The sequence below is a fragment of the Bufo bufo genome, chromosome 7 (genome assembly GCF_905171765.1).
Source record: "Bufo bufo chromosome 7, aBufBuf1.1, whole genome shotgun sequence".
NCBI lineage: Eukaryota > Metazoa > Chordata > Amphibia > Anura > Bufonidae > Bufo > Bufo bufo.
The window spans coordinates 183,991,651-184,019,455 of NC_053395.1; the positions used below are offsets into that span (position 1 = coordinate 183,991,651).

Genomic DNA, 27,805 nt, shown 5'->3' on the forward strand with positions numbered 1-27,805 from the left:
ACCTCCACCCTATAAATAAACCCGATCTGGCCGCCATTTTACATTCAGTCTTTTGCCAGTGTAGGGAGAGGTTGCTGTGTGGATCAGGGACAGACTGTTAGAGACAGCAAACGCTAGCTAATAGGGCCACAAAAGTCCTTTTAAGGACTGGTATAGGTGTGCTATCGATATGTGTGATATACTGAGGGGTGTGATATACTTATAATATACCTTCTAACATAGAAAGTATATTATAGTGCAGTTGTATTGTGCAGCAGTTGTGTGCGGTTCTGCTGTAATATCGCAGCTATACAGAGGGACAAACGGTATTGGAACAACTAATTGCAACTGGTGTGATATAAAGTACCTGTTGCCCCAAAAAAAACTGATTAAGGGGTGCGATACACCAGCTTCCACCAAATATTGATTAAGGGGTTTGATATACCAGCTTCCAGCAAATACTCATTAAGGGGTTCTATATACCTGCTTCCACAAAATACTGATGGAGGGGATAGATATACCGGCTTTCACCAAATATTGATTGAGGCCTTAGATACACCAGCTTCCACAAATATTAAGGGGTTTTATATACCAGCTTCCAGCAAATACCCATTAAGGGGTTCTATACATGGGCTTCCACCAAATAATGATTGAGGCCTGCGATACACCAGCTTCCAGCAAATACTTATTAAGGGGCTCTATATACCTGTTTCCACAAAATGCTGATAGAGGGGATTGATATACCAGCTTCGCCCAAATATTGAGTGAGGCCTGCAATATGCCTGCTTCCACAAATACTGCTCTTCTATAGGGACTTTGTCACAGGGTCATTTTGAAAATGACAGGCAGAGGAAGAGGCAGGCCATTCCGCAGGGGTGGTAGGGGTCGGGCAGGTGCACGAGGCCGGAGCCTAAGTGGGAAATTTGAGAAGGTGCGTGCGATTACATCAAAGGACGCACCAGAGTCTGTTAAGTGCCTTCCACTTCTGCACCCTCCTCATCCTCTGTATCTGCACCCTCTCACTCTCTGCTGTGTGCACCCCCAAAGACACCACCTCCATAGCCCCTCCACTCGAGTCCGAGGAATTATTTTCCCTTCCATTCCCAGACCTTACCGATGCGCAGCCATTCTTGGCATCGGATCAGGAAGAGGAAGTAGCAACGGCTGCCACCCAGCGGTCTGACGTACCCAGATCAGCCCAAGGACGGAGGTCCCCGCTATTGCTGCCCACTCCGAGATCTCTAATGTCAGTGGTGGTGAAGGTGACGATGATGACGTGTGGATGGATGTCACGTGGGTGCCCACAAGAGAGGAAGAGGAGGGGAGTTCAGAGGGAGAGACAGAGCAGCAGATAGGGAGGAGGAGGAGAAGCAGGCAGAACTCGCAGTGCACAGGAGGAAAAAAGCAGACTGCAAATGTATCTGGAGCGAGCCATCCACCATGCACGGTCACATCTGGTGCTCCCAGGATGCCGGCACATGGCTCTGCATGTGACGGCAATAGTGCTGACAATAGTGTTGCCATCTGCAGCCTGTGCTGTCACTGCATAAGTCGAGGTAAGCCCAACACTCACCTAGGGACGAGCGCCTTAAGAAGGCACCTGGCCTCCCATCACCGAGTCCAGTGGGAGCAACACCATCAGAACCCACAAAGCCACACTCCCGACGCTCCACGTCCTGCCTCTTCTCCTCTCTCCTCCCATTTGTTCTCCACCTTCCACCGTGCCATCGTTGTGTTCATCTGGCAAAAGGCGCATGCGCCCGGCATCTTCTGTAACTGCGCTAGTATGTAAGGCTGGCGGGCGCATGCGCAGTAGCGAGACTGAAGCCGGCTGAGTGTACGAGCCGGAGCCGGGATCGCGCTACAGCAGCCCTTTACTGCGCATGCGGGCTGGGAGCGCGGTCCTGGCCCTGAGATCCGGCTTGTCAATAAAGGCGGCAGGAGGCGGGGAGAGCAGCATTGGAGACGCCTAGGCCGCTGCCCCCTTGACTTCAAACCTGACTTGAAGCAGGGGGCAGCAGCTGAATAAAACATCGATTTCTCAAGGAGGCTAGATGCAGCTAAACGATGAAAAAGTGCATTAGGAAACTACTATGCAGCACTATAAGGTACTATTAACAGCTCAGTAAGCGTTTTTTTGGTGACAGGTTCCCTTTAAATGTTACCATGTTTTTATTGAACACACCATGTAAACATTCACAGTGCAGGTGGAAAAAGTATGTGAACCCTTGGATTTAATAACTGGTTGAACCTCCTTTGGCAGTAATAACTTCAACCAAACGTTTCCTGTAGTTGCAGATCAGACGTGCACAACGGTCAGGAGTAATTCTTGACCATTCCTCTTTACAGATCTGTTTCAGTTCAGCAATATTCTTGGGATGTCTGGTGTGAATCGCTTTCTTGAGGTCATGCCACAGCATCTCAATCAGTTTGAGGTCAGGACTCTGACTGGGCCACTCCAGAAGGCGTATTTTCTTCTGTTTAAGCCATTCTGTTGTTGATTTACTTCTATGCTTTGGGTCGTTGTCCTGTTGCAACACCCATCTTCTGTTGAGCTTCAGCTGGTGGACAGATGGCCTTAAGTTCTCCTGCAAAATCTCTTGATAAACTTGGGAATTCATTTTTCCTTCGATGATAGCAATCCGTCCAGTCCCTGACGCAGCAAAGCAGCCCCAAACCATGATGCCCCCACCACCATACTTCACAGTTGGGATGAGGTTTTGATGTTGGTGTGCTGTGCCTCTTTTTCTCCACACATAGTGTTGTGTGTTTCTTCCAAACAACTCAACTTTGGTTTCGTCTGTCCACAGAAGATTTTGCCAGTACTGCTGTGGAACATCCAGGTGCTCTTGTGCAAACTGTAAATGTGCAGCAATGTTTTTTTTGGACAGCAGTGGCTTCCTCTGTGGTATCCTCCCATGAATTCCATTCTTGCTTAGTGTTTTACGTATAGTAGATTTGATAACAGGGATGTTAGCATATGGCAGAGACTTTTGTAAGTCTTTAGCTGACACTCTAGGATTCTTCTTCACCTCAATGATCAGTCTGCGCTGTGCTCTTGCAGTCATCTTTGCAGGACGGCCACTCCTAGGGAGAGTAGCAGCAGCGCTGAACTTTCTCCATTTATAGACAATTTGTCTTACCGTGGACTGATGAACAGCAAGGCTTTTGGAGATACTTTTATAACCCTTTCCAGCTTTATGCAAGTCAACAATTCTTAATCGTAGGTCTTCTGAGAGCTCTTTTCTGCGAGGCATCATTCACATCAGGCAATGCTTCTTGTGAAAAGCAAACCCAGAACTGGTGTGTGTTTTTTATAGGGCAGGGCAGCTGTAATCTGACACCTCACTCCAATTAGCTCTTGGAGATGTCATTAGTCTAGGGGTTCACATACTTTTTCCACCTGCACTGTGAATGTTTACATGGTATGTTCAATAAAAACATGGTAACATTAAATTCTTTGTGTGTTATTAGTTTAAGCAGACTGTGATTGTCTATTGTTTTATGACCAATTTGTGCAGAAATCCATATCATTCCAAAGGGTTCACATACAGTTGCAAGAAAAAGTATGCTTGATAGGCTACTCCAGCAGCAATGTGCCGATAACGACTACCTGTGCGAACTCTGCAGCAGGACAGGTTCTGGGAGCTTGGTTTCTTTTCACCGCGTCAGTGGCAGCTCATGTGCAGTTAGGAGAAATGACATGCCGCCCTGAGCTGTGATAGGGAGAGAGCTGCAGCAGAAAGGACACGCCGCCCTGAGCTGTGATAGGCAGAGAGCTGCAGCAGAAAGGACACGTCGCCCTGAGCTGTGATAGGGAGAGAGCTGCAGCAGAAAGGACACGCCGCCCTGAGCTATGATAGGGAGAGAGCTGCAGCAGAAAGGACACGCCGCCCTGAGCTGTGATAGGGAGAGAGCTGCAGCAGAAAGGACCAACCCTGAGAAAGGACACACCCACTGAGCTGTGATAGGGAGAGAGCTGCAGCAGAAAGGACATGCTGCTTGAGCTGCCACCCTGCGATAAATCTAGCAGAGCAATGAATGGAAAGATCTCTGGATCCATGTGAGGTACAGGGCTGGTTCTAGCTTTAGAACGAGATTGTCATGTACTATATGATGTCATCATTTTTTACATTAATCATGGTGTAACCCCTTTAATGAAACACTGTTCTACATTCTGGTACATTTTTCTTGGAAATGAATGGACTACCCCTAAATAATGAACACTAATCATCATGAAAGGAGATTCTTTACTGTTAGGCTGGGTTCACACGGGCGTTGCGGGAAAATGTGCGGGTGCGTTGCGGGAACACCCGCGATTTTTCCGCGCGAGTGCAAAACATTGTAATGCGTTTTGCACTCGCGTGAGAAAAATCGCGCATGTTTGGTACCCAAACCCGAACTTCTTCACAGAAGTTCGGGCTTGGGATCGGTGTTCTGTAGATTGTATTATTTCCCCTTATAACATGGTTATAAGGGAAAATAATAGCATTCTGAATACAGAATGCTTAGTACAATAGCGCTGGAGGGGTTAAAAAAATAAAATAAAATAATTAACTCACCTTAGTCCACTTGATCGCGGCCCGGCATCTCCTTCTGTCTCCTTTGCTGAACAGGACCTGTGGTGAGAATTAATTACAGGTAAAGGACCTTTGGTGACGTCACTCCGGTCATCACATAATCCATCACATGATCTTTTACCATGGTGATGAATCATGTGATGACCGGAGTGACGTCACCAAAGGTCCTTTACCTGTAATGCATGCTTTTCAGCAAAGGAGACAGAAGGAGATGCCGGGCTACGCGATCAAGTGGACTAAGGTGAGTTTATTTTTATTTTATTTTTTTTTAACCCCTCCAGCCCTATTTTACTATGCATTCTGTATTCAGAATGCTATTATTTTCCCTTATAACCATGTTATAAGGGGAAATAATACAATCTACAGAACACCGATCCCAAGCCCGAACTTCTGTGAAAAAGTTCGGGTTTGGGTACCAAACATGCGCGATTTTTCTCACGCGAGTGCAAAACGCATTACAATGTTTTGCACTCGCGCGGAAAAATCGCGGGTGTTCCCGCAACGCACCCGCACATTTTCCCGCAACGCCCGTGTGAACCCAGCCTTAGAGCAGTAGATTGTGGGACTCTCTGCCACAAGATGTTATGATGGTTGAATCACTGACGTTTTTTTTAATGTTTTTCTTGAATGTATTAATATTACAAGTTCTGATTGCAAATTCTAGACACCGGACGTTGATCCAGGCTGGATGTCTATTCGGAGTCAGGAAGGAATTTTTTTTTTTACCCCTAAATGGGGCAATTGGCGTCCTCCTTTTAAGAATTTTTGCCTTTTCTCTGGATCAACACAGTAGAATTATAGGTTGAATTTGACAGATCCGTGTCTGTATTTAACCTTACAGTAAAAACCGTTCTTGGTCTTTGATAGTTCTATGCCTTTAATTCTCCAGAATATACAAATTCATCCCCGGGTGCCTGGAGTCAGCACAGATTAATGCCAGCTGCGGGCTCGCTGCTCGCTGACTGGATTAAGTAACACGCTCTGCTCCCAGAAAACAAGCTACAGGCCTGATATAACCTTATAAAGGACTGGCTGACTAACCTGACGTGACCCTCAGGACAGATGTGCTGACCGTTACCTACCAAAACCCAGGAGACGGAAACTGCTTGCAACATACCGGTAGTTTATGATCCTTTGGATAATATTTTGGATGATATATTTTTTTTGCTGAGAAACTATTTTAACCTTTGCCGGTAAATTGTGCTTATGAGTATCTGCAATCTGATAATAAAAAGGAGCAGGGAAATCAAATTCTACACTTTTGTCCCGGAAATCTGAAGCAGACTAGAGGCTTCCCATAGTGAATCCGGCAGAGGATCCCATGGCACCTGCTTGTAAGATAGTAACGTGTTAGGAAACTGTTGCACAGGCATAACATATATAAGTGAAGAACAGTAGGTTCACATTTCACGATCATACAAGCGTTTTAATGCCGTACAATGGTGAACCACACACCGCAGTATTCTTGCAGCTCCCTCTGTTTCGCGTCATGAACAGTGCCAGGAAAGAAAAACGAGATTTATTTGCAATGGTGCTGAAGTTCCTGTACACAATGCAAGGGAATAGGCTTACTGCCAAACTGAATATCACTACCACACTACTGGATATGGATTATCATGTTAAGGGCTCATGCACACGGCCGTTCCGTGCATTGGGGACCGCAATTTGCGGTCCCCAATGCATGGGCAACATCTGTGCGGATTCTGCAGACGGATCCAGACCCATTCAACTTGAATGGGTCCGTGATCCGTCCGCACCGCAAAAAAGGCACGGAGGCACGGAGAGAAACCCCACGGAACCACTCCGTAGTGGGGTTCCGTGCCTTCGTTCCTCACAGCACCTTCCGGATTGCGGACCCAATGAAGTGAATGTGATGTGTACACAGGGGCCGGTACCCGTATATTGCAGACCTGCTGTTTGTGTGCATAAGACCTAAGAGGTTGTTCAAAATCAGTGCAGATGAAGGTTTTGCAAAACATGAAAGCTTTTTGATTGACTGATCCATTTAGATTTAGGGCTCATGCGCACAACCATTGCCCGGCCGCGGCCGTATTGCAGCACGGGCCCGGTCAGCACACGTGTGGTCGTGTGCATGAGCCCTTAGTTGGATGTTTGTTACCCCTTCCCCAAAATTCTTCCCTATTCCCCAAATCGATTGGGAGGACAGCCCCTCTTCCCTATAAGTAGGGCAATGGTCCTAGATTTGCCACTGTGGGCCTTACCAAGACTTGAGCTAACATGTACAGCCAAATACCCCCTCAGGTCTGCAAAGAGGGTGCGGATAAAGAATACAAGAGATGTGATCTGACATTAAACTTTTGCCTCCTCACTCCCTAAAGGGGTTGCATCACAAAACATATTCTACATTTTTTTAACCAGCACCTGGATCTGAATACTTTTGTAATTGCATGTAATTAAAAATGTAGTATAGCTACTGAGTTATTCAATAAAATGTATTTGTAGAGCGCCACCTGCTGTTTGTTTGTTTTTTTCCTTTGTTTTTTTCTGCCTCACTGAGCTGGTCGTGGGTGCTCAGTTTAACTCTTCAACTCCCACCAGCCATAGGTTCTACTAGAAGCTGTGGCAGTTAAAAAGGACCTTTCACCGATCCTGACATTGTGAACTAAGTATCATGACATATACAGCGGCTGTGAGCTGTGCGCTGCGATTGGCCAGCGCTACAGCCTAGGAGAAGGAGACGCCCGCAGAACAAGGGCAGACTCCACCTACTATAACCAAGTCCCCGAACATACCGGAGGACATAACGGGAGAACGGAGCGGCGCCCAGGGATAATAGTAAGTGCAGTGAGATCCCCGGGCGACGCTGTATATATCATGATACTTAGTTCACAATGTCAGGATCGGTGAAAGGTCCTCTTTAAGCCTCATTCACGCGCCAGTGTTTCACGGACACGTGCTGTACGTGTTCTCCACGGGCAGCACACGTCCCCACTCATTTTAATATGTGCATTCAGACATCAGTGTTTTAGCACAGTCCGTGGGTCAGTGTTTTTAGCACGGATGCATGCTCTTTTTTTGTCCGTGTTCAAGGATCCACCACGTCCATGATAGTCTATAGATCCGTGAAAACCACGGATATGACACGGATGCCATCCGCATTGCATCCATGTTTCACGGATCATTAGGAAGAGATGCTTTGAAAACTATTTTTCAGCTGTTCAGTGTCAGTGAAACACGGATGCAACACGGACAGCAAAAAAATGGACACACGGACATGGACAGCTTTGCGGGTGCGTCACTGACCACCTGCTCATGGATTTGAGCATGGACACGGACGTGTGAATGAGGCTTTACAGGGAGAGAGCTGCAGCAGAAAGGCCACACTCCCTGAGCTGCCAGGCTAATGATAATCTAGCAGAACCATTGGAGCAAAGATTGGGAAGATCTCTGGATCCATGTGAGGTACAGGGCTGGGTCTAGCTTTGTTAGAGATTGTCATGTACTAGAGGATGTCTTATTTTAATTTTTTACATCGATCATGGAATAACCCCTTTAAGGGTGTGTTCACATCTGTGTTGGGAATCTCCTCCAAATGACTGCCCCCCATAGTCAATGGTGTCCATTGGGCACCACTGCTGTCCGTCATCTGACGGATATGCCATTTCTATCATGGTAAGAAGGGACTTGAATCATGCAACAGGAACTTAGTACTACTCGGTCCTACAGTCAGTACTGTACCAGCAAAATAGCAATGCGACCAAAAAGAAACAAAAAATGTGAAAAGACAAGTTTACTGTAAAAGGATACCAATATCCTTTTACGGAAAACTTGTCTTTTTGCATTTTTTGTTTCTTTTTGGTTGTGAATGAATGCATCCATTTCATTTAGAGTTGGACGTAGCTCTAGAGTGATATAAAACAGTAGGAAGCCTCTAATATAATAGGACCAGAGGTATTTAGGCTAGAGCCACATGGTGACTTGTGTCGCCTATAGCGGTGCAGGCAGTTATGCTCCTGTAGTTATTTGCTACTTGTGCAATGCATATATAGAGGTGGAAATGTGTGTGAAGTACAGACCATATATCATCTGACATTAGTGCAATTCCTGGCTGTACAGATTGGACGGCAGGGCGCCACATCCAGATATTTAAAGGGAACCTGTCATGTGGATATTTGATTATAATCTAACTAATTATATACAATCATTAACTACTAAAAAGTGCCTTAGATGTATTCACTTACTGGTGTGACAGATGGTTATCTCATAATATACAGTCGTGGCCAAAAGTTTTGAGAATTAGTTAAATATTGGAAATTGGAAAAGTTGCTGCTTAAGTTTTTATAATAGCAATTTGCATATACTCCAGAATGTTATGAAGAGTGATCAGATGAATTGCATAGTCCTTCTTTGCCATGAAAATGAACTTAATCCCAAAAAACCTTTACACTGCATTTCATTGCTGTCATTAAAGGACCTGCTGAGATCATTTCAGTAATCGTCTTGTTAACTCAGGTGAGAATGTTGACGAGCACAAGGCTGGAGATCATTATTTCAGGCTGATTGGGTTAAAATGGCAGACTTGACATGTTAAAAGGAGGGTGATGCTTGAAATCATTGTTCTTCCATTGTTAACCATAGTGACCTGCAAAGAAACGCGTGCAGCCATCATTGCGTTGCATAAAAATGGCTTCACAGGCAAGGATATTGTGGCTACTAAGATTGCACCTCAATCAACAATTTATAGGATCATCAAGAACTTCAAGGAAAGAGGTTCAATTCTTGTTAAGAAGGCTTCAGGGCGTCCAAGAAAGTCCAGCAAGCGCCAGGATCGTCTCCTAAAGAGGATTCAGCTGCGGGATCGGAGTGCCACCAGTGCAGAGCTTGCTCAGGAATGGCAGCAGGCAGGTGTGAGCGCATCTGCACGCACAGTGAGGCGAAGACTTTTGGAAGATGGCCTGGTGTCAAGAAGGCCAGCAAAGAAGCCACTTCTCTCCAAAAAAAACATCAGGGACAGATTGATCTTCTGCAGAAAGTATGGTGAATGGACTGCTGAGGACTGGGGCAAAGTCATATTCTCAGATGAAGCCTCTTTCCGATTGTTTGGGACATCTGGAAAAAGGCTTGTCTGGAGAAGAAAAGGTGAGGGCTACCATCAGTCCTGTGTCATGCCAACAGTAAAGCATCCTGAGACCATTCATGTGTGGGGTTGCTTCTCATCTAAGGGAGTGGGCTCACTCACAATTTTGCCCAATAACACATCCATGAATAAAGAATGGTACCCAAAACACCCTCCAACAGCAACTTCTTCCAACAATCCAACAACAGTTTGGTGAAGAACAATGCATTTTCCAGCACGATGGAGCACCGTGCCATAAGGCAAAGTGATAACTAAGTGGCTCGGTGACCAAAACGTTGACATTTTGGGTCCATGGCCTGGAAACTCCCAGATCTTAATCCCATTGAGAACTTGTGGTCAATCCTCAAGAGGCGGGTGGACAAACAAAAACCCACTAATTCTTACAAACTCCAAGAAGTGATAATGAAAGAATGGGTTGCTATCAGTCAGGAATTGGCCCAGAAGTTGATTGAGAGCATGCCCAGTCGAATTGCAGAGGTCCTGAAAAAGAAGGGCCAACACTGCAAATACTGACTCTTTGCATAAATGTCATGTAATTGTCGATAAAAGCCTTTGAGACGTATGAAGTGCGTGTAATTATATTTCACTACATCACAGAAACAACTGAAACAAAGATCTAAAAGCAGTTTAGCAGCAAACTTTGTGAAAACGAATATTTGTGTCATTCTCAAAACTTTTGGCCACGACTGTACACACAAAGATGCCACATGCCGCATGCTAATGAGCTGATTTGAGTCCAGCGTGATGTCAGTGAGTCCAGCGTATTTTAATTCAGAGCTATAGCCACTCCCCTGCCCACCTGCTGCTGATTCATATGGAAAATAACTGTCATTCAGCAGCAGGTGGGCGGGGAGAGTCAGGAGCTCATGAATATTCAGGACTCATCATTATCAGCTGTAGCTTTTCAATACAAGATGTTGGCAATTAAAGAAAGTGACCCAGCATTTTGCTAAGAGAATCAGTTACTTATTTATGTTGCCCTTAGTTAGGACACCATAAAACTGGTGACAGGTTCCCTTAAGGTTTATTATTACTTTAACCGGTATTTAGCTGTTATACAGTCATATCACATAAAATGTTTGTGACCGTAGTGTCTATCTACAGTATGTGCAAAAATATTCTGGTAACCTCTCCTGACATCTCTGTTTTAGTAACTACTTGCATTCCCCGTGTAATAACAATTCTACAGCATCTGTTCTTCTGACTCTGTGATGTGCCATTCCTTTATTATTCCTGCTAGAAGTTATAAATGAATTATAAACAGTTTGCAATGAAGGTCCAGATGGGTGTTACCAGGGTGTGTCCCTGCACAGTCTGACACTAGCAGCATTGATTGGATAGTGTCAGTCTGTGCCGGGACACCCCCCCCAACTGGTGACACCCATCTGGACCTTCATTGGAAACTGCTTGTAATTTATTCCTAACGTCTAAAAAGGAATAATAAAGGAATGGTACATCATACAGTCATAAGAATAGATGCTCCAGAATTGGTATTACATGGGGAATGCAAGTAGTTGGTAAAGCAGACATGTCAGGAGAGGTGTCAGCTCTTCTTTAAAGTCACTGATGCTGATAAATATTGAATCTCAGACTCACAGGGGTAACACAAAGCTCTGGTTAAGATTTGAACGTAGAAGAGCATTAACCTAATATAAGGGCAGGGGTGGACATACTCAGCTGCAGGCCCCTGTCCCAGGACAGGATGTGGGCCCCTTTCTCTAATCATAGAGAACCCTCCTTATCATGCAACACTCCCCACCCCCTACTAGTGATTGTGAGCTATGAAACTCACTCGCTCAGTCCCTTACCTTAATAGACAATGGGATGCTGAATATTGCCCCCTTACCTGCATATGTAATATGTCCACCGCTGAAAGTGGATATTCAATGGGTTGTCCAGGATGAGGACTGGTCTGCTTTTTTTTTTTTTTCAGAAACAGCGCCCCTCTTGTCTGTGTCTGGTATTACAGTTCATCCCCCTTACAAGTGAATGAGACTGAGCTGTAATACCAGAAAGAGTTCATGGATAAGAGGGGAGCTGGTTTTTATTTTTGGTCCTGGACAAGTCCTTTAAAGGAAGTGTGTCACCAAAAATGTTATCTGCCAGTTAAAACCACATAGTGACACATCTCCTTTTTTTTCAATCTGTTTTTATTTTTTTATTTTATATCATGAATATGATATGAACATGAGCATTTAGAAAGCATTAAGAAAATTGCTTTGCAGCAGCCCCGTAGACACAATGGTCAGGAGGGGACTCCACTGACTTCTATGGGAGAGTTTTCTAGGCATGCTCTGTGCCCTGTACAGAGGTCATTGTACAAGAAAAGAAGAGACAAGCTATTGTGAATGGTGGATCCTGTCTTATCTGTACACAGGGTGGTGGCATTACAGGCAGGATTAGAATGACAGATAAGCAGATAACTGCAGTAAAGTGATCTGTACAGACCAAGAAGGGACGCTAATTATTAGATATAATGGCCAGTGCAAAAACTGCTGAATTTTTCGTTTTAGTTTAAATATAAAAAGTGACACGGAAAATAAAAAATAACATCATCAAAAATTATTTTAAAATATGTTAAACATAAAAAAGTGATAACACATTCACAAGTGAATATGCTGTCATCTACTTTCAAGATCTAATATATATTTTTCTCACTCCCATCGAACAATACCCGAGCAGCTGTACGATATCCTAAAATCACATAGAATTCAACAACAGCAGCTTTATCCGTCTGACCCTTGTTGTATGGAAAACCAGTGTCCTCGTGGACACCCTCCGACAGATGCTGTATCGGGCCAGGGTAGAATTGTGCCATATTTTTTAACGTCTACTAAACATTGCTGAATGGTGGGATTGTTCCTGGAGAGTGGCTGGGCTTGAAGAGGCCCATTAATCCTCGCATTCCTCTTTCTGACTAGATTCACAAACGCCGCTGCGCAGACAATGAGCCTCTATGGCAGGAATTACGCTTCCATTTGTTTTATTCATAGCAAAATATGACTTATATACTTTAACTATCCATCTCAGAAAGTACCCAATAACCGACCCAAACCACAAAGCAGAGTTGTCCGTAGACTCTCCTTCACCCCCGAGCAAAGGGTCAGTTTGCTGCACTATCCCTGTATCCAAACATACTGGTCAATCTGGCTTCTCGGTACCCCTTTCCCACGCCAGGGATGGACTGGGAACCGAAAATGCCCCTGGAAAAAAACCTAAAAGTGGCCTCACGTTGTGGACGGGTCTAAATTGAAAAACGGTGCAGCAACAGAAATAGGCAGGGAGAACAGACGTAGGTGGGGCCAGTAATACCGTAGTCACCCCAGCATTACCAAATACCACAGTGCAGCACAAAATACTACCGCCCCCATTGAGTTCAGGAGGGGGACCTGTGCATGCATTAATTAATGTTGACCAGTATCCGATCGTTATGTATCCAGCGGCTGTGATGGAGCGCTCAGGTAGCCCACAAGGCATTGGCCCACCTTAAAATTTCCCTGTAGGGTCTATGGCCAGTCCACTGCCCCCTTTCCCTGCAGTCAACAACTGGGGCACATGTCTGACAGCACCCCTTTCCTAGCAAAGGCCCAAAGGACCCTCTGCCACATAGGAAGAGGGCAGCATTAGCTCTTGGCAGGTGGGGGCTTGTTACAGATTTCGAATTGTGGGACCTTGAGCTTTCCGCGCTGACATACGTGTCCAAAAATTCTTAACGTAACATAAGAATCCCATTGATTTAAAAAAGGATTTGAAAATCTGCGTCATAGATAAGGAATGAACATAATCTTGCCCAATTCAGTGCAGACAACCCCTCATGTAAAGATGAGGCAGCATGTCATAAATTAGGTGTATGAATGGCGTATTTTTCAATAATCAGTCACATAACAGACAACATGGGTGCAATAGCTTCCGTAGTCAATGGTAATCTATAGCAATGGAAAAATATTAAAGTATATTAGTAAAAAATATATTTTTTCCTTTTTTTTTCCAGAAATATCTTTATAGCTTTGTAAGGGTACTTTCACACTTGCGTTAAACTTTTCCGGTATTGAGTTCCGTCCTAGGAGCTCAATACCGGAAAAAAATGATCAGTTTTATCCTAATGGATCCTGAATTGAGAGCAATCCGTTCAGTATGCTTCAGGATGTCTTCAGTTCAGTCACTGTACGGCATTATTTTCTATTGAAATGCATTAATGCCGGCCCCAAGTGTTCCGGAAAGACGAATTCGGTTTTGCAGGTTAAAAATGTGAAAAAGATAAATACCGGATCCATTTTTCCGGATAACAACAGGAGAGGCTGGTATTGCAATGCATTTGTGAGACGGATCTGGATCCGTCTACAAATGGTATCCGTTTGTATACAGATTGCCGGATCCAGCAGGCAGTTCCGGCGACGGAACTGCCTGCCGGAATCCAACAAAGCGAGTGTGAAAGCACCCTAAGGCCTCTTTCACACGGGCGAGTTTTCCACGCGGGTGCAATGCGTGAGGTGAACGCATTGCACCCGCACTGAATCCGGACCCATTCATTTCTATGGGGCTGTGCACATGGGCGGTGATTTTCACGCATCACTTGTGCGTTGCGTGAAAATCGCAGCATGCTCTATATTGTGCATTTTTCACGCAACGCAGGCCCCATAGAAGTGAATGGGACTGCCTGAAAATCGCAAGCCTCCGCAAGCAAGTGCGGATGCGGTGCGATTTTTTTCACGCATGGTTGCTAGGTGACGATCGGAATGGGGACCCGATCTTTATTATTTTCTTTTATAACATGGTTAAAAAGTAAATTAGGGATGGAGGGGTTAAAAATAAATACATTTATTAAACTCACCTCATCCACTTGTTCGCGCAGCCCGGCTTCTCTTCTTTCTTCTTCTTTGATGACCTGGGAGAAAAGGACCTTGGTGACGTCACTGCGCTCATCACACGGTCCATCACATGATCAATCACCAGTGTGGTGGACCATGTGACGGACCATGTGATTAGCGCAGCGACGTCCTCAAAGAAGAAGAAAGAGAGAAGCCGGGCTGCGCAAACAAGTGGATGAGGCGAGTTCATTTAAAAAAAAATAATGTTAACCCCTCCATCCCTAATTTACTAACCATTCTGTATTAAGAATGCTATTATTTTTCCCTTATAACCAGTCCGGGTATGGGTCTGGGTGCCAAACATACCTATTTTTCTCACGTGCGTACAAACGCCTTAAAACGCTTTGCACTCGTGTGGAAAAATCACGCATTCTTCCGCGACGCACCCCGCATCCTATCCGGCCCTCACACGCGACGCCCGTATGAAAGAGGCCTAAAACATATTTGATCAGGCTGAAATCAGTTTGCCTTCCCTATTGTAAAAGTGACATGTACTTGTTGCTATGCTCTGGGGAACCCCTAATCAAGATCAAGGGGCCCCAGGCAGGGACATAGCTATAATGGAAGCAGGTGAAGCAACTGCTATGGGGCCCACACTCAGATGGGGCCCGTCCAGGAGGAGGAGGACTGAAAGATTTTGTTGTCAGGGTCCCCTCAACAGCATTATACAATGACATTATATACAGTGACAGTATATAAAGTGACATGACATACAGTATATACTTGTAAGAAAACTAGGTAGCGTTACGGGCTTCCCACTCCTGAGTGAGGACACTGCTGGTGCTGGGTGCCATGTGGGCACCTCTCTCGGGCAGGCCAGATTGGCGTCACCTCAGTTCTTGCAGTAGAAGTGAGGATGCATCAAGAAACCGGATGACTGTGGGTTTGCAGTGAACACTAACCTTCCTGTCATAGCACTTTTTTTTATTTTTACAGGAAGCTGGTATATGTGACGGGAAGCGTCAGGCATAAAAATGATCTAATGTGTCTCTATTTTCATCCTTTTTACTCATTTTTTGTATGACTGGAGGTAATTTTTTTTGAATTCAGTAACTACGACAGTGTACAAATCTTATTTTCCTGAACTGAGCAACACAATACGTTGTATGGGAAGCTTGTCTGGAAATAAAGGAGTACCCATCGTGGACTATGCCCTCCATCTACTGTTGTGTAGTCTTATAGAAGGAATACACTGAGGCAGACTTACTAATCCAATAGATGGTGTAAACCTAGCGTTGGGCAGATTATCGGGAACAAGCATTCCTAGAAACACCTATTCCAATAATTTGCCTGATAATCGGTCCGTGTAAGGGCGGGTTCACATCGGCATTATGAATTCGTTATTACTTTCCGTTATAACGGAATCTGTAAAACGGAATTCAAAACGGAAACCGTTCAAGGCATTCCATTTTGATCTCTCATAATAGAGGTCTATGGGCAAGCATAACGGATCCGTCTGGTTTCCATTATGCAGGATGGTAAAGAAAGTCCTGTTGACAGGACTCTATACCAACTATTGGTTGGCTTACTTTGAGACAGAATTTGACACCAGAATTGTGGTGCAAGTTTGGAGCAAAATGTCCCATCTTAGGCGCCACCTACTTTCATATGGAGCCACTCTTCTTCCCAATAAGCCCCAACCGTTTCCCATACAAGCCAACGAAATTGGAGAAGCCTTAGTTGCACCAAATTGCTCTACTTTTTACATAGATTCTAGTACATCTGGCCATTGAGTTGATTGTAACATTGTGGACCGCGGCTGTCTTTCAATAGTTAGAATCGATCAATAGGGTGACAAAACCTCAGTCTAGCCTTTTTAACATGCGTTTGAAAACACTGAAAACATAGTGGAGAGATTTACTATTGGAAATGTGCCAGAATTCTTATGCAAGGGCTATGTGCTGCATTTATGAAGCTTTGTAGAGTTTTATTTGCCGCATCCAACAAGGGATCGTAAAGAGCCCGTGGCTTAATACGCACCATAATTGTGCCGGACAATGTAGAGGTGCGCCATATTTGTCACCCAGCATCAGCCACTGTTAAATACCCCACGCAACTCTAAGGCCAACATACATTCGAGGTCATTGCTGAATAAAACCGCAGGACTGGCTGACAGTCTGATGTGTATGGGGTGCTCCTGACTCTTCCCCGAGATCATCGGTGTATTTAAATTTATTCATCCGATCTTTTTGTTCTTCCAGGAGATTGGCCGCCAGCAGAAGTGTCTGGCAACGTCTTTCTCCGCTCTCATCATTGAAACACAGATATACAGTAGCTGTGTATTATGGAGGAGCCGGGAGAGATAGCTGTCGGCTGATCAAGCAACTGTAGACTGTCAAGCTTTACAGGGGTTGTTTGGGCCCTAAAAATATGGGGATGGCCAAGCTTGGAGTATGAGTAAATGTATGAGTCATCCTGGTTCTTGCGGAGCTTCTCTGTTCCAGTCTGGCAAGAAGTGTGACTACTACACATCCTCAATGCTGGCCAATCAGCGGCCTAAGCTAGGAGGTAATTGAGTAGTGACATGCGGGAAGTCGGCAGGTCACACTTCTGGCTATGCCGGGACCAGAAGCGGCGGGGATTGGGAAGCGCTGCAGTGACCAGGATGACCTGAGCAGGTACTTTATTTATTTTTTATACTCCTACATCATTCCCAGCTATCCACAATTTTTTTTAAGGGCCTGGACAACCCCTTTAAGGCTACTTCACATCAGCGTTTTTCCTTTCCGGTATTGGGATCCGTCACAGCCTCTCAAAACACTTCAGTTTTGTCTCCATTCATTGTCAATGGGGAGAAAACTGAACTGAATGGAACGGAGTGCGCCAGAATGCATTCAGTTCCGTTTGGTTGCGTTCCCATACCGGACGTGTGCGTCATGGGATACTGATCAAGACAGATCCACCATGACTCACAATGTAAGTCAACGGTGACGGATCCGTTTTCTCGGACACAAAGGAAAACGGATACGGCGCCCATTGACTTACAATGGTTTTAGTGCCCGATCCGTCATGGATGTTTTAGAGATAATTCAACCGGACCCGTTCTGAATGGATGCAGCCGGTTGTTTTATCATAACGGAAGCGTTTTTGCTGATCCCTGCCGGATCCAGCAAAAAATGCAGATGTGAAAGTAGCCTAAGTCAGTGATTTATTAGTAAATCTCCCCGGTTATGTGTAACAGAGTCCTTACTCTCATGTCTGCTGTGCCGAGTCAGACCAGAGTAGAAAAACAAAGTTGCAAATGCAGCATTTCCATTTACTTTGTAACATTTGTGCACATTTCTAAGTCCTTTTGCCAACAAGAAAGAAGCTGTTTTCACAAGGACACTCAATACGTGTGCTGTCGAGTCATTCTTACGTCAAGTGCAGCTTCACTGCATGTGGATGGCAGGGACTATTTCCACTTGTATCTGCATATATGGAGCTAACTGTATGCAGAGACCGGGCAGCTCGAAGGTGTCGAAGCTCCATCAACTACCCGCTCCCCCCAGGACATTGCACTGTCACACATCATGTGGTGACCACAAACAGATATCTCCATTTATTAAACAGGACACGTCTACTTACACGAGTGCAATGAGCCATTTCTCAGAATCAAATTTTCTAAAAAATTTGATGTTCAAAAAAAAACAACGCAGTTTATTGAATAAAGATAATAATAATGTCACACTGATGCATGTCACTACATGTTCTTGTTATTTGCAGGTCCTGGAGACGGTACAGTGAACCCAGCTGAAGATGCCGGCCCCCCCTCCCCCACCACCTCCTCCGCCTACCCTTGCAGTGGTAGGTTTTTAAAACAACTAATACTGTATATGTATATGGGAATACTGTCGGTAATATTGAATTAATGCATTAGTTGGGGTTCTGATATTCAGGACCGTGAAACTTCTAGCCTGTGCAAAGTTTCCGGATCAAACCAGATCTCTGATATTAATCAATGTGGTTAAGAGCAAACATATGGCTTGGTGCTCGCCACCCTCTCCTGCTATCTTATATACCAGGGATCGGCAACCTCCGACACTGCGGCTTAGGGGTGTTTCATTTTTCCAAAGATGTGATTTTCATATGACTTTGCTTACGCCCCGAGTCTCAGTGATGTAAAATATATATATGCCAAATTTCTAAAAGATTGGATAATATTTAGGGGTTGCACACATTGATCACTTGTATTACTACTCTCACTCCTGTACCTAGGAGGTTGGTCTAGAAACGACTTCAGGACCCCAGGGGCTCTGCATCAAGCAAGGTGGATGGCAAAGGCAATATATGCACTTAAAATTGTCCTCTTCACTAAACAGTTGAATATTCCTCAACGAGAATTGAAAGGAATGAAACGGGTTGCACATTTTGTCAGCCTCATATATGTTCACTTTTTGCCCGAGGCAATTGTAAGTCGATGGGCTCCAAAGAATGATTTGGATATGCTACAGGTTCTGAGCACTTACCCAGATGCAGACTTCAAAAAAAAGTGCTCTCACAGTTGGTAAGAGACACCTTTGGTATCTGTCAGAAACAAACGTAGGATTGGCTTTTTTAGACGGACATATTACTCAGGCTAAGGAAAATATGACTAAAAATGTAGAAACCAAACCTGCAAAGAAAAAGGAAATGAAACTATTAGAGGGTAAAAACCTAGCCATTTCATTACTAATAAAACAAAGACGTTCTTTGAATTGTTTGGGATCCACGACGTGACAGAATACTGCAGTGATTCTCTAAGAAGCCATGTGAACGCTCTTAAGGTGGTCAGTGATACCGCAGAAAGAGGAATCGCTCTGATAAAGAAGGTTAACGAATCGGTCAGGGACGAACTACAAAAACAATTCTTGTTGAGGGTAGTAGTCGAGCATCACAGAAAAGTCGTCACCAAGCTAACAAAAGAAGGGATTGCATCGTTCAAAGTTGATTAATATAACACATGTTTTGTCTATCATACTACCTATCAATCTTAGGCTTCGTTCACGTCACCGTTCTCCGTTTAGGAGCAGGAGAACGGAAAGGACGGAGAAGTCACATAACTGAGCCGAATGGAGCATAAGGACCCCATAGACTATAATGGGGTCCATTATGTTTCCGCTCAGAAGATGATTTTGGAGCAGAGACAAAAGTTGTGCATGCAGGACTTTTGTCTCCGCTTCAAAATCATCTGAGTGGAAACATAACGGACCCCATTATAGTCTATGGGGTCCTTAGGCTCCGTTTGGCTCAGTTATGAGCCGAATCCGTCCTTTTCATTCTCCTGCTCCTAAACGGAGCAGGAGAACAGAAAGGCTAAACGGTGATGTGAACGAAGCCTTAGTGTCTAGTTTTAATATTATTTTAAGTTTGTGATTTCTAGTTTTCCCAATAAAAGCAATTAACATTGAAAAATCTTATTTTTTGCCTTCTTTTACAAAACTGATCAAAGTGTGCAACCTCTAAATATTATCCAATCTTCTTGAAATTTGGCATATATATCTTTTACATCACTGAGACTTGGGGCGTAAGAAAAGTCTGCAAAAACGTTAAATTTCATTTTTTTTCCATTACAAAATGAAACACCCTACTGCAGCTGTTCAGAAACTACAACTCCCAGAATAGTTCATTCACTTCTATAGGAGTTAAAAGAGGAACCGAGCATGTTTGCATGCTGGGAGTTGTAGTTTCACAGTAGCTGGAGTACAGAAGGTTACTGATCCCTGTTATAGCACACAATAGGAATTTCCTTGCGGATCCTTGGATTTCCTATCGTTCCTTGGCATTCATCACGTCCATCATGTATAGCAGAGATGAATCTGGTATTATTTATCATGCTATTTCATATCAGTTACTTATAGCCTTTTTAAGTCAAGCAATTTAAAAAATTTGTTGTAGAAGTCATGGAGTCTTTTTTTCCCTTGGTAGTTGATCTCATGCCCACTGCTGGTGGATAAAGTAACTGCAACTAAATATATGTGTAGCACAGTGAAGAACAGTCATTTTGCCCATGTCTGTTTAAAACACAAAGGACATTAAAAGGGTTAATCCATGATTAACCCTTTCTAACAACCAGCCCTGTACCTCACATGGATCCAGAGATCTCACCATTTATTGCTCTGCTAGATTTATTTCAAGCTGTCGGCTCAGTGGGTGTGCCCTTGGTCAGGGGGTATGTCCTGCCTGCTGCAGCTAGGGCCAGTTGAAAGATGGAACTGAGCACGTGCATCCACATCAGTGCAGTGGACTGAGAAATTAGAAAATGACCAAGCAGCAGGTGGCGCTATACAGATGGATATTCTTGAATAACTCAGTGGCTATGCTACATTTTTAATTACACGCAATTACAAAAGTATTTAGATCCGGGTACTGGTTTGAAGACTGTGGAATTTTTCTCGTGGGACAACTCCTTAAAGGGTACAGCCACATGCATTGGTTTATGGATGCAGTTTTGAAAGCCAAAATCAGGAGTGGATCATAACAGGAGAGAAAGCATAAAGAACGTGTACGACTTCTCTTTTTTTATATGCGCTCCTGGTTTTGGTTTCCAAAACTGCATACAGAAACCTGAACATGTGACTCCGTGGCCATACACTAAGGCTACATGCACACAAAAAAATTTCCGTTAAAAACGTCCAAACTATGGACTTTTTTTTAATGATGCCTTTCTGAGCAACGGACGTTAAAAACGGGCCCATTCAATTGTATGGGGGTAGTCATCAGTGAAAAACGGACAAGATAGAACATGTTCTATTTTTTGACGTCCGTTTTTCACTGACCGTCAAAAAAACTGCCGTGTAAATAACCCTATAGACTACCATTGGTCTTAAAACGGACGTGTGATGGCTGTTTAAAAAAACGTCCATCACATGTCCGTTTTTCACTGTCGTGTGCATGTAGCCTAAGAGCTTGTACACCTAGCACTGCAGACTAGTCGCATTTTGGAGATTACATTGTAAAAAGGAACGCTTAGGCCAATTTCACTTACATTCGTGCAATAGTTTTATGAAAATCGGAACAAAAAAAAGGTCACTTTGTAGACATGTGCAATGGCCTCTAATGTTTCACCAAGCCTTTAGAATAGATGCTAGTTAAAAGACGGGGGCGCTGAGGTGAACAACCTCATTGCTGACATCTATATTTATTATCACAAATGACACAAATCCCTGTCTTTACGGAATGGTCATGAATTCATGGACGCGCATCAACATTACTGAGCACCTGAAATCCTTCCCCACGTTGGGCCATAAAACTGTATGGTCCTCTTAAAGGAAACCTTTTCTTACCATGGCACTTATAAATCTGTAAGATGCATATTGGAAGCTTGAGGCTGTAAACGTCATGTGGCAAATTAAAGGGGTTGTGTCACCGTAAGGGTCCATTCACACGTCCGTAGAATGTGTCCGCACCCGTTCCGCAATTATCCGGACCCATTCATTCTCTAAGGGGCAGAAATTGATGCGGACAGCATTTCCAGAGAGCGGACCCCGAACTTCCGGTCCGCGGCTCCGTAAAAAAATACAACATGTCCTATTCTTGTCCGCAATTGCGGACAAGAATAGGCAGTTCTATAGGGGTGCCGGCCGGGTGTATTGCAGATCCGCAATTTGCGGATCCACAATACACTACAGACATATGAATGGACCCTAAATTGCTATTTTCATATAGTTCAGCATGGAAAACGAGTTACTTTTGCTATTAACTCTCCGTTATAAGAGATATTCCCTTTGCTTCATTATAATGGTGCCCCCTGGTGCTTAACCTGTATAGTAATGTGCACATCCACCAATTCCGGTAGTCGCACATGCTCAGTTCCATCCTTCAGCTTCTACCAGCTGTATCTACTGATAGAAGCTGTGAGAGAGCTGCAGCAGAAAGGACACATCTCTGAGCTGTGATAGGGAGAGGACATGCCCCTGAGCTGCCAGCCTGAATGGGGAGATCTCTGAATCCATGTGAGGCCCAGGGCTGGTACAGTACTATATGATGTCTGATTTCCATTTTTTACACCAATCATGGCATAACCCCTTTAAATTAAAGGCAAAGTTTGTTTTGGGGTAAGGGGATACTGATCTGACTACAGGTATGTCAGCAAATCAATTAAAATTTAGATCTGCAGAATCTACAGTACGATATACAGTGGGGGAAATAATTATTTGACCCCTCACTGATTTTGTAAGTTTGTCCAATGACAAAGAAATGAAAAGTCTCAGAACAGTATCATTTCAATGGTAGGTTTATTGTAACAGTGGCAGATAGCACATCAAAAGGAAAATCGAAAAAATAACTTTAAATAAAAGATAGCAACTGATTTGCATTTCATTGAGTGAAATAAGTATTTGAACCCCTACCAACCATTAAGAGTTCTGGCTCCCACAGAGTGGTTAGACACTTCTACTCAATTAGTCACCCTCATTAAGGACACCTGTCTTAACTAGTCACCTGTATAAAAGACACCTGTCCACAGAATCAATCAATCAAGCAGACTCCAAACTCTCCAACATGGGAAAGACCAAAGAGCTGTCCAAGGATGTCAGAGACAAAATTGTAGACCTGCACAAGGCTGGAATGGGCTACAAAACCATTAGCAAGAAGCTGGGAGAGAAGGTGACAACTGTTGGTGCGATTGTTCGAAAATGGAAGGAGCACAAAATGACCATCAATCGACCTCGCTCTGGGGCTCCACGCAAGATCTCACCTCGTGGGGTGTCAATGGTTCTGAGAAAGGTGAAAAAGCATCCTAGAACTACACGGGAGGAGTTAGTTAATGACCTCAAATTAGCAGGGACCACAGTCACCAAGAAAACCATTGGAAACACATTACACCGCAATGGATTAAAATCCTGCAGGGCTCGCAAGGTCCCCCTGCTCAGGAAGGCACATGTGCAGGCCCGTCTGAAGTTTGCCAATGAACACCTGAATGATTCAGAGAGTGACTGGGAGAAGGTGCTGTGGTCTGATGAGACCAAAATAGAGCTCTTTGGCATTAACTCAACTCGCTGTGTTTGGAGGAAGAAAAATGCTGCCTATGACCCCCAAAACACCGTCCCCACCGTCAAGCATGGGGGTGGAAACATTTTGCTTTGGGGGTGTTTTTCTGCTAAGGGCACAGGACAACTTATTCGCATAAACGGGAAAATGGACGGAGCCATGTATCGTGAAATCCTGAGCGACAACCTCCTTCCCTCTGCCAGGAAACTGAAAATGGGTCGTGGATGGGTGTTCCAGCACGACAATGACCCAAAACATACAGCAAAGGCAACAAAGGAGTGGCTCAAGAAGAAGCACATTAAGGTCATGGAGTGGCCTAGTCAGTCTCCGGACCTTAATCCAATCGAAAACCTATGGAGGGAGCTCAAGCTCAGAGTTGCACAGAGACAGCCTCGAAACCTTAGGGATTTAGAGATGATCTGCAAAGAGGAGTGGACCAACATTCCTCCTAAAATGTGCGCAAACTTGGTCATCAATTACAAGAAACGTTTGACCTCTGTGCTTGCAAACAAGGGTTTTTCCACCAAGTATTAAGTCTTTTTTTGTTAGAGGGTTCAAATACTTATTTCACTCAATGAAATGCAAATCAGTTGCTATCTTTTATTTAAAGTTATTTTTTCGATTTTCCTTTTGATGTGCTATCTGCCACTGTTACAATAAACCTACCATTGAAATGATACTGTTCTGAGACTTTTCATTTCTTTGTCATTGGACAAACTTACAAAATCAGTGAGGGGTCAAATAATTATTTCCCCCACTGTATACAGAAGAGGCGCATGTATGCATATGTCTAGTTTGGATGATGCATTTTATTGTATTTATTATACATTATGGTTTTCATTGTTTTTTTGCAGGCCAATACAGAGAAGCCTGCTCTCAGCAAATCTGAACTGTCTGGAAGAAATGCTTTATTGTCAGATATCAACAAAGGCAGAAAGCTGAAGAAAGCTGTTACCAATGACCGAAGTCAACCAGTTCTGGACAGTAAGTTCTAAAGTTCTAGTAGTTTACACATGTTGTTTGGTTCAGTTTAGTATGTACAACACTTAGAAGACAGAAATGAAGAACCCAAAGTGCACATACACTTTATTAGTTACAACTTGAAAATGAGATATTTATATTTATTTATTTATATTTCTTTTTTTATCATGTATACCCACAAGACTTGAAAATAAATAAATAAAATATTGTAGTTTTTATGTGTGCTGACATCTAGTGGTGAAAAAGGCATACTGATTAAAAAAAAATATATATCTCGTTTTGAAGCCTGTCGTGAAATGTTATCTGTTTATTTCTACTGATGGTCATAATGACAGAATCGAGCATTCATGATGATACATTATTTGTATTGTTAACCATATAGGCTGGGCTAATTTAATACACAATAGCTATGAGGCACAGAGCAACGAGAGAGTGTCACATGTCCCGTGGCCGTGTCCTGCCATGCTCCGGGTTATACCCCTCATGTAGCATCAGTATTGATGTCTGGACCTGTAAATAAATGCAATAATAAAGGGCTTTTCCCAGAATCAAAACATATTCTTTATTTATCACAAGAATATGGCTGCCGCGACCTCTATTTAAATGAAGAGGTGGTCGAGCATGTGTGTTGCCGCTCCATTTGGAGTCTATGGAACTGACAAAGATAGCCAAGTACTGAACTGTGGATAAAGAAGTTTATTTTGGGAACAATACCCTAAAACTATATTACACTTTATGTGCCTGCTATTCCATCAAGTAAAATTTAACGAATTAGAAAAACAAGGCTGCTTTCTTCATAACCAGTGCCATCCCTGTTGATGACATGTATTTGGTATTGCAGCTCAGCATCTTTACAGTAAATGGAGCTGAGCTGCAATATCACACACACAACCTGTGGACAGATGTGTAACTATTTTTGGAAGACAACGGCCATGGTTTTCTAATTCTGGGCAACCCCTTAAATGGTTATCCAATCAATAAGCATATTTTCCAATATTTATTATATATATATATATATATATATACAGTACAGACCAAAAGTTTGGACACACCTTCTCATTCAAAGAGTTTTCTTTATTTTCATGACTATGAAGGCATCAAAACTATGAATTAACACATGTGGAATTATATACATAACAAACAAGTGTGAAACAGCTGAAAATATGTCATATTCTAGGTTCTTCAAAGTAGCCACCTTTTGCTTTGATTACTGCTTTGCACACTCTTGGCATTCTCTTGATGAGCTTCAAGAGGTAGTCCCCTGAAATGGTCTTCCAACAGTCTTGAAGGAGTTCCCAGAGATGCTTAGCACTTGTTGGCCCTTTTGCCTTCACTCTGCGGTCCAGCTCACCCCAAAACATCTCGATTGGGTTCAGGTCCGGTGACTGTGGAGGTCAGGTCATCTGGCGCAGCACCCCATCACTCGCCTTCATGGTCAAATAGCCCTTACTTTCAAAGTTTTCCCAATTTTTCGGCTGACTGACTGACCTTCATTTCTTAAAGTAATGATGGCCACTCGTTTTTCTTTACTTAGCTGCTTTTTTCAAAGCAGTAATCAAAGCAAAAGGTGGCTACTTTGAAGAACCTAGAATATGACATATTTTCAGTTGTTTCACACTTGTTTGTTATGTATATAATTCCACATGTGTTAATTCATAGTTTTGATGCCTTCAGTGTGAATCTACAATTTTCATAGTCATGAAAATAAAGAAAACTCTTTGAATGAGAAGGTGTGTCCAAACTTTTGGTCTGTACTGTATATAACGCTGGTATATTCCGCAGCGCTTTACAGACGTTAGCATCAAGCTGTTGGGGCTCACTATCTAAGTTTCCAATCATTATGTCTTTATGTACCCGGAGGGCACCCACGCAAACATGGGGATAACATACAAACTCCATGCAGATGTTGTCCTTGATCGGATTTGAACCCAGGACCCCAGCGCTGTAAGGCACCAGTGCTAACCACTGCGACACCGTAGCTCCTGATCTATTTTCCGCGTGACATATATCTGTATGTCAGATCATACGCTACCACTGCGGTGCAGCAGAAGATCTCCAGGTCCCATCTGTGGGCTATGGAAATACCTACAATCCTTGTCTGATGCATTTCGATGGCTGCATTGACGTGATTCCCTTTTCGTGCTGTACCTGGTGGGATCCTCCCCTGTGCTTGCACTGAACGTGTTCATTCACTGTTCAGCACATGCATAGAAGACAATCTGTCCATAGCAAAGAAAGAGGCAACGTGGATGAACCACGTAACTACTGCAATCTTGCGCCCTTTGGTTGCAGTAGACAAGAATCGTAGGTGTTTCAGTAGCCCGCAGATAGGAACATGGGGGCCTTTTGCTGCACGGCAGAGATATCCAATCTAACAATCTATATGAGAAGAGAAATACATCTCTTTGCCCGGTGAATCCCCTGGTGGGCCCCTATTCCCCCACCCTTTGCACAAGTGGCACATGGCACAGTAGACTGACTGCACTACATATGAATAGGCAGCTTACAGAATCTCAACCAGCCTATGCGTCCATGTAAAAAACGGAGTAGATTATTTAAAGGACTACCTAATTTAGTATTATAGATGCATTGGGTGGTGGAAAAGACGCACCAGCTAATATCCTCTTTCCCAGGGATCTGCCTTCTCTGTCTTTCCCATAATCAATCCTCTTGAGCGTCTTGATGCTGCCTGACACTTTTGTGATCAGGTAGTATTTGCATGTAGATGTACCTTGGGCCCCAGAATTAATTTTACTGGTGGACCCAGCACCCCAGTCTGAAACTGGTCTTTGCCTAGAAGGTGTAGTATCCATCAGGCATAGGTTTATAATAGAGAACTGTTGCTGTATAAAGCTTTATCATTTGTTTAAATGTAATGTATTTGACTTTGTCATTCTTTCCAATAGAACCAAAAACATCTCCTGGAGGTGGTGGTGGTGGTGGAGGTATGGGAGGAGGTGGAGGTGGTGGTGGTGGTGGCGGAGGAGGGGGATTTGGAGGACCTCCAGGATTAGGGGGCTTGTTTCAAGGAGGGATGCCAAAATTGCGGTCTTCAGGAAGCCGGGAAAATGGTAAGGCAAATCATGGTTTTGATAATTTATATTAATTTGTTCATTTTATTGCCTGTATGAAAAATATGCAGTATGTATTAGTGTGAAATTAGTTAACATAGTACGGTTAACTTTTTCTTCCAATTTTATGGTCACAGGAGATACTTTTTTGGGTGGAGGGAAGAGGGGTAAAGTATAGAGTCACCTACCGGTCAATATCTTTGTAGCAATACATTTCTAGTGAGTGTAAAGGTTGAGTGATGGTTATAAAATATTTTTTTCTTTTATGCAATTACCAAG

The 27,805-nt window shown here is 43.6% G+C and overlaps 1 protein-coding gene across 3 annotated transcripts in view; it reads left to right on the forward strand.

The window, feature by feature from the left end:
* Nucleotides 1-27,805, forward strand: part of WIPF1 (WAS/WASL interacting protein family member 1) — a 74,736-nt gene that overhangs the window by 36,664 nt on the left and 10,267 nt on the right. For 2 of the 3 annotated variants that reach the window (XM_040439636.1, XM_040439637.1), the window contains exons 2-4: nucleotides 18,231-18,311; nucleotides 24,329-24,458; nucleotides 27,362-27,526. In XM_040439636.1, coding sequence (XP_040295570.1) covers nucleotides 18,264-18,311; nucleotides 24,329-24,458; nucleotides 27,362-27,526 — 343 coding nt within the window. In that variant the 5' untranslated portion in view covers nucleotides 18,231-18,263. Of the gene's footprint in view, nucleotides 1-12,339; nucleotides 12,461-18,230; nucleotides 18,312-24,328; nucleotides 24,459-27,361; nucleotides 27,527-27,805 lie in introns of those variants that run through there. The other variant, XM_040439638.1, reaches the window with a different exon arrangement.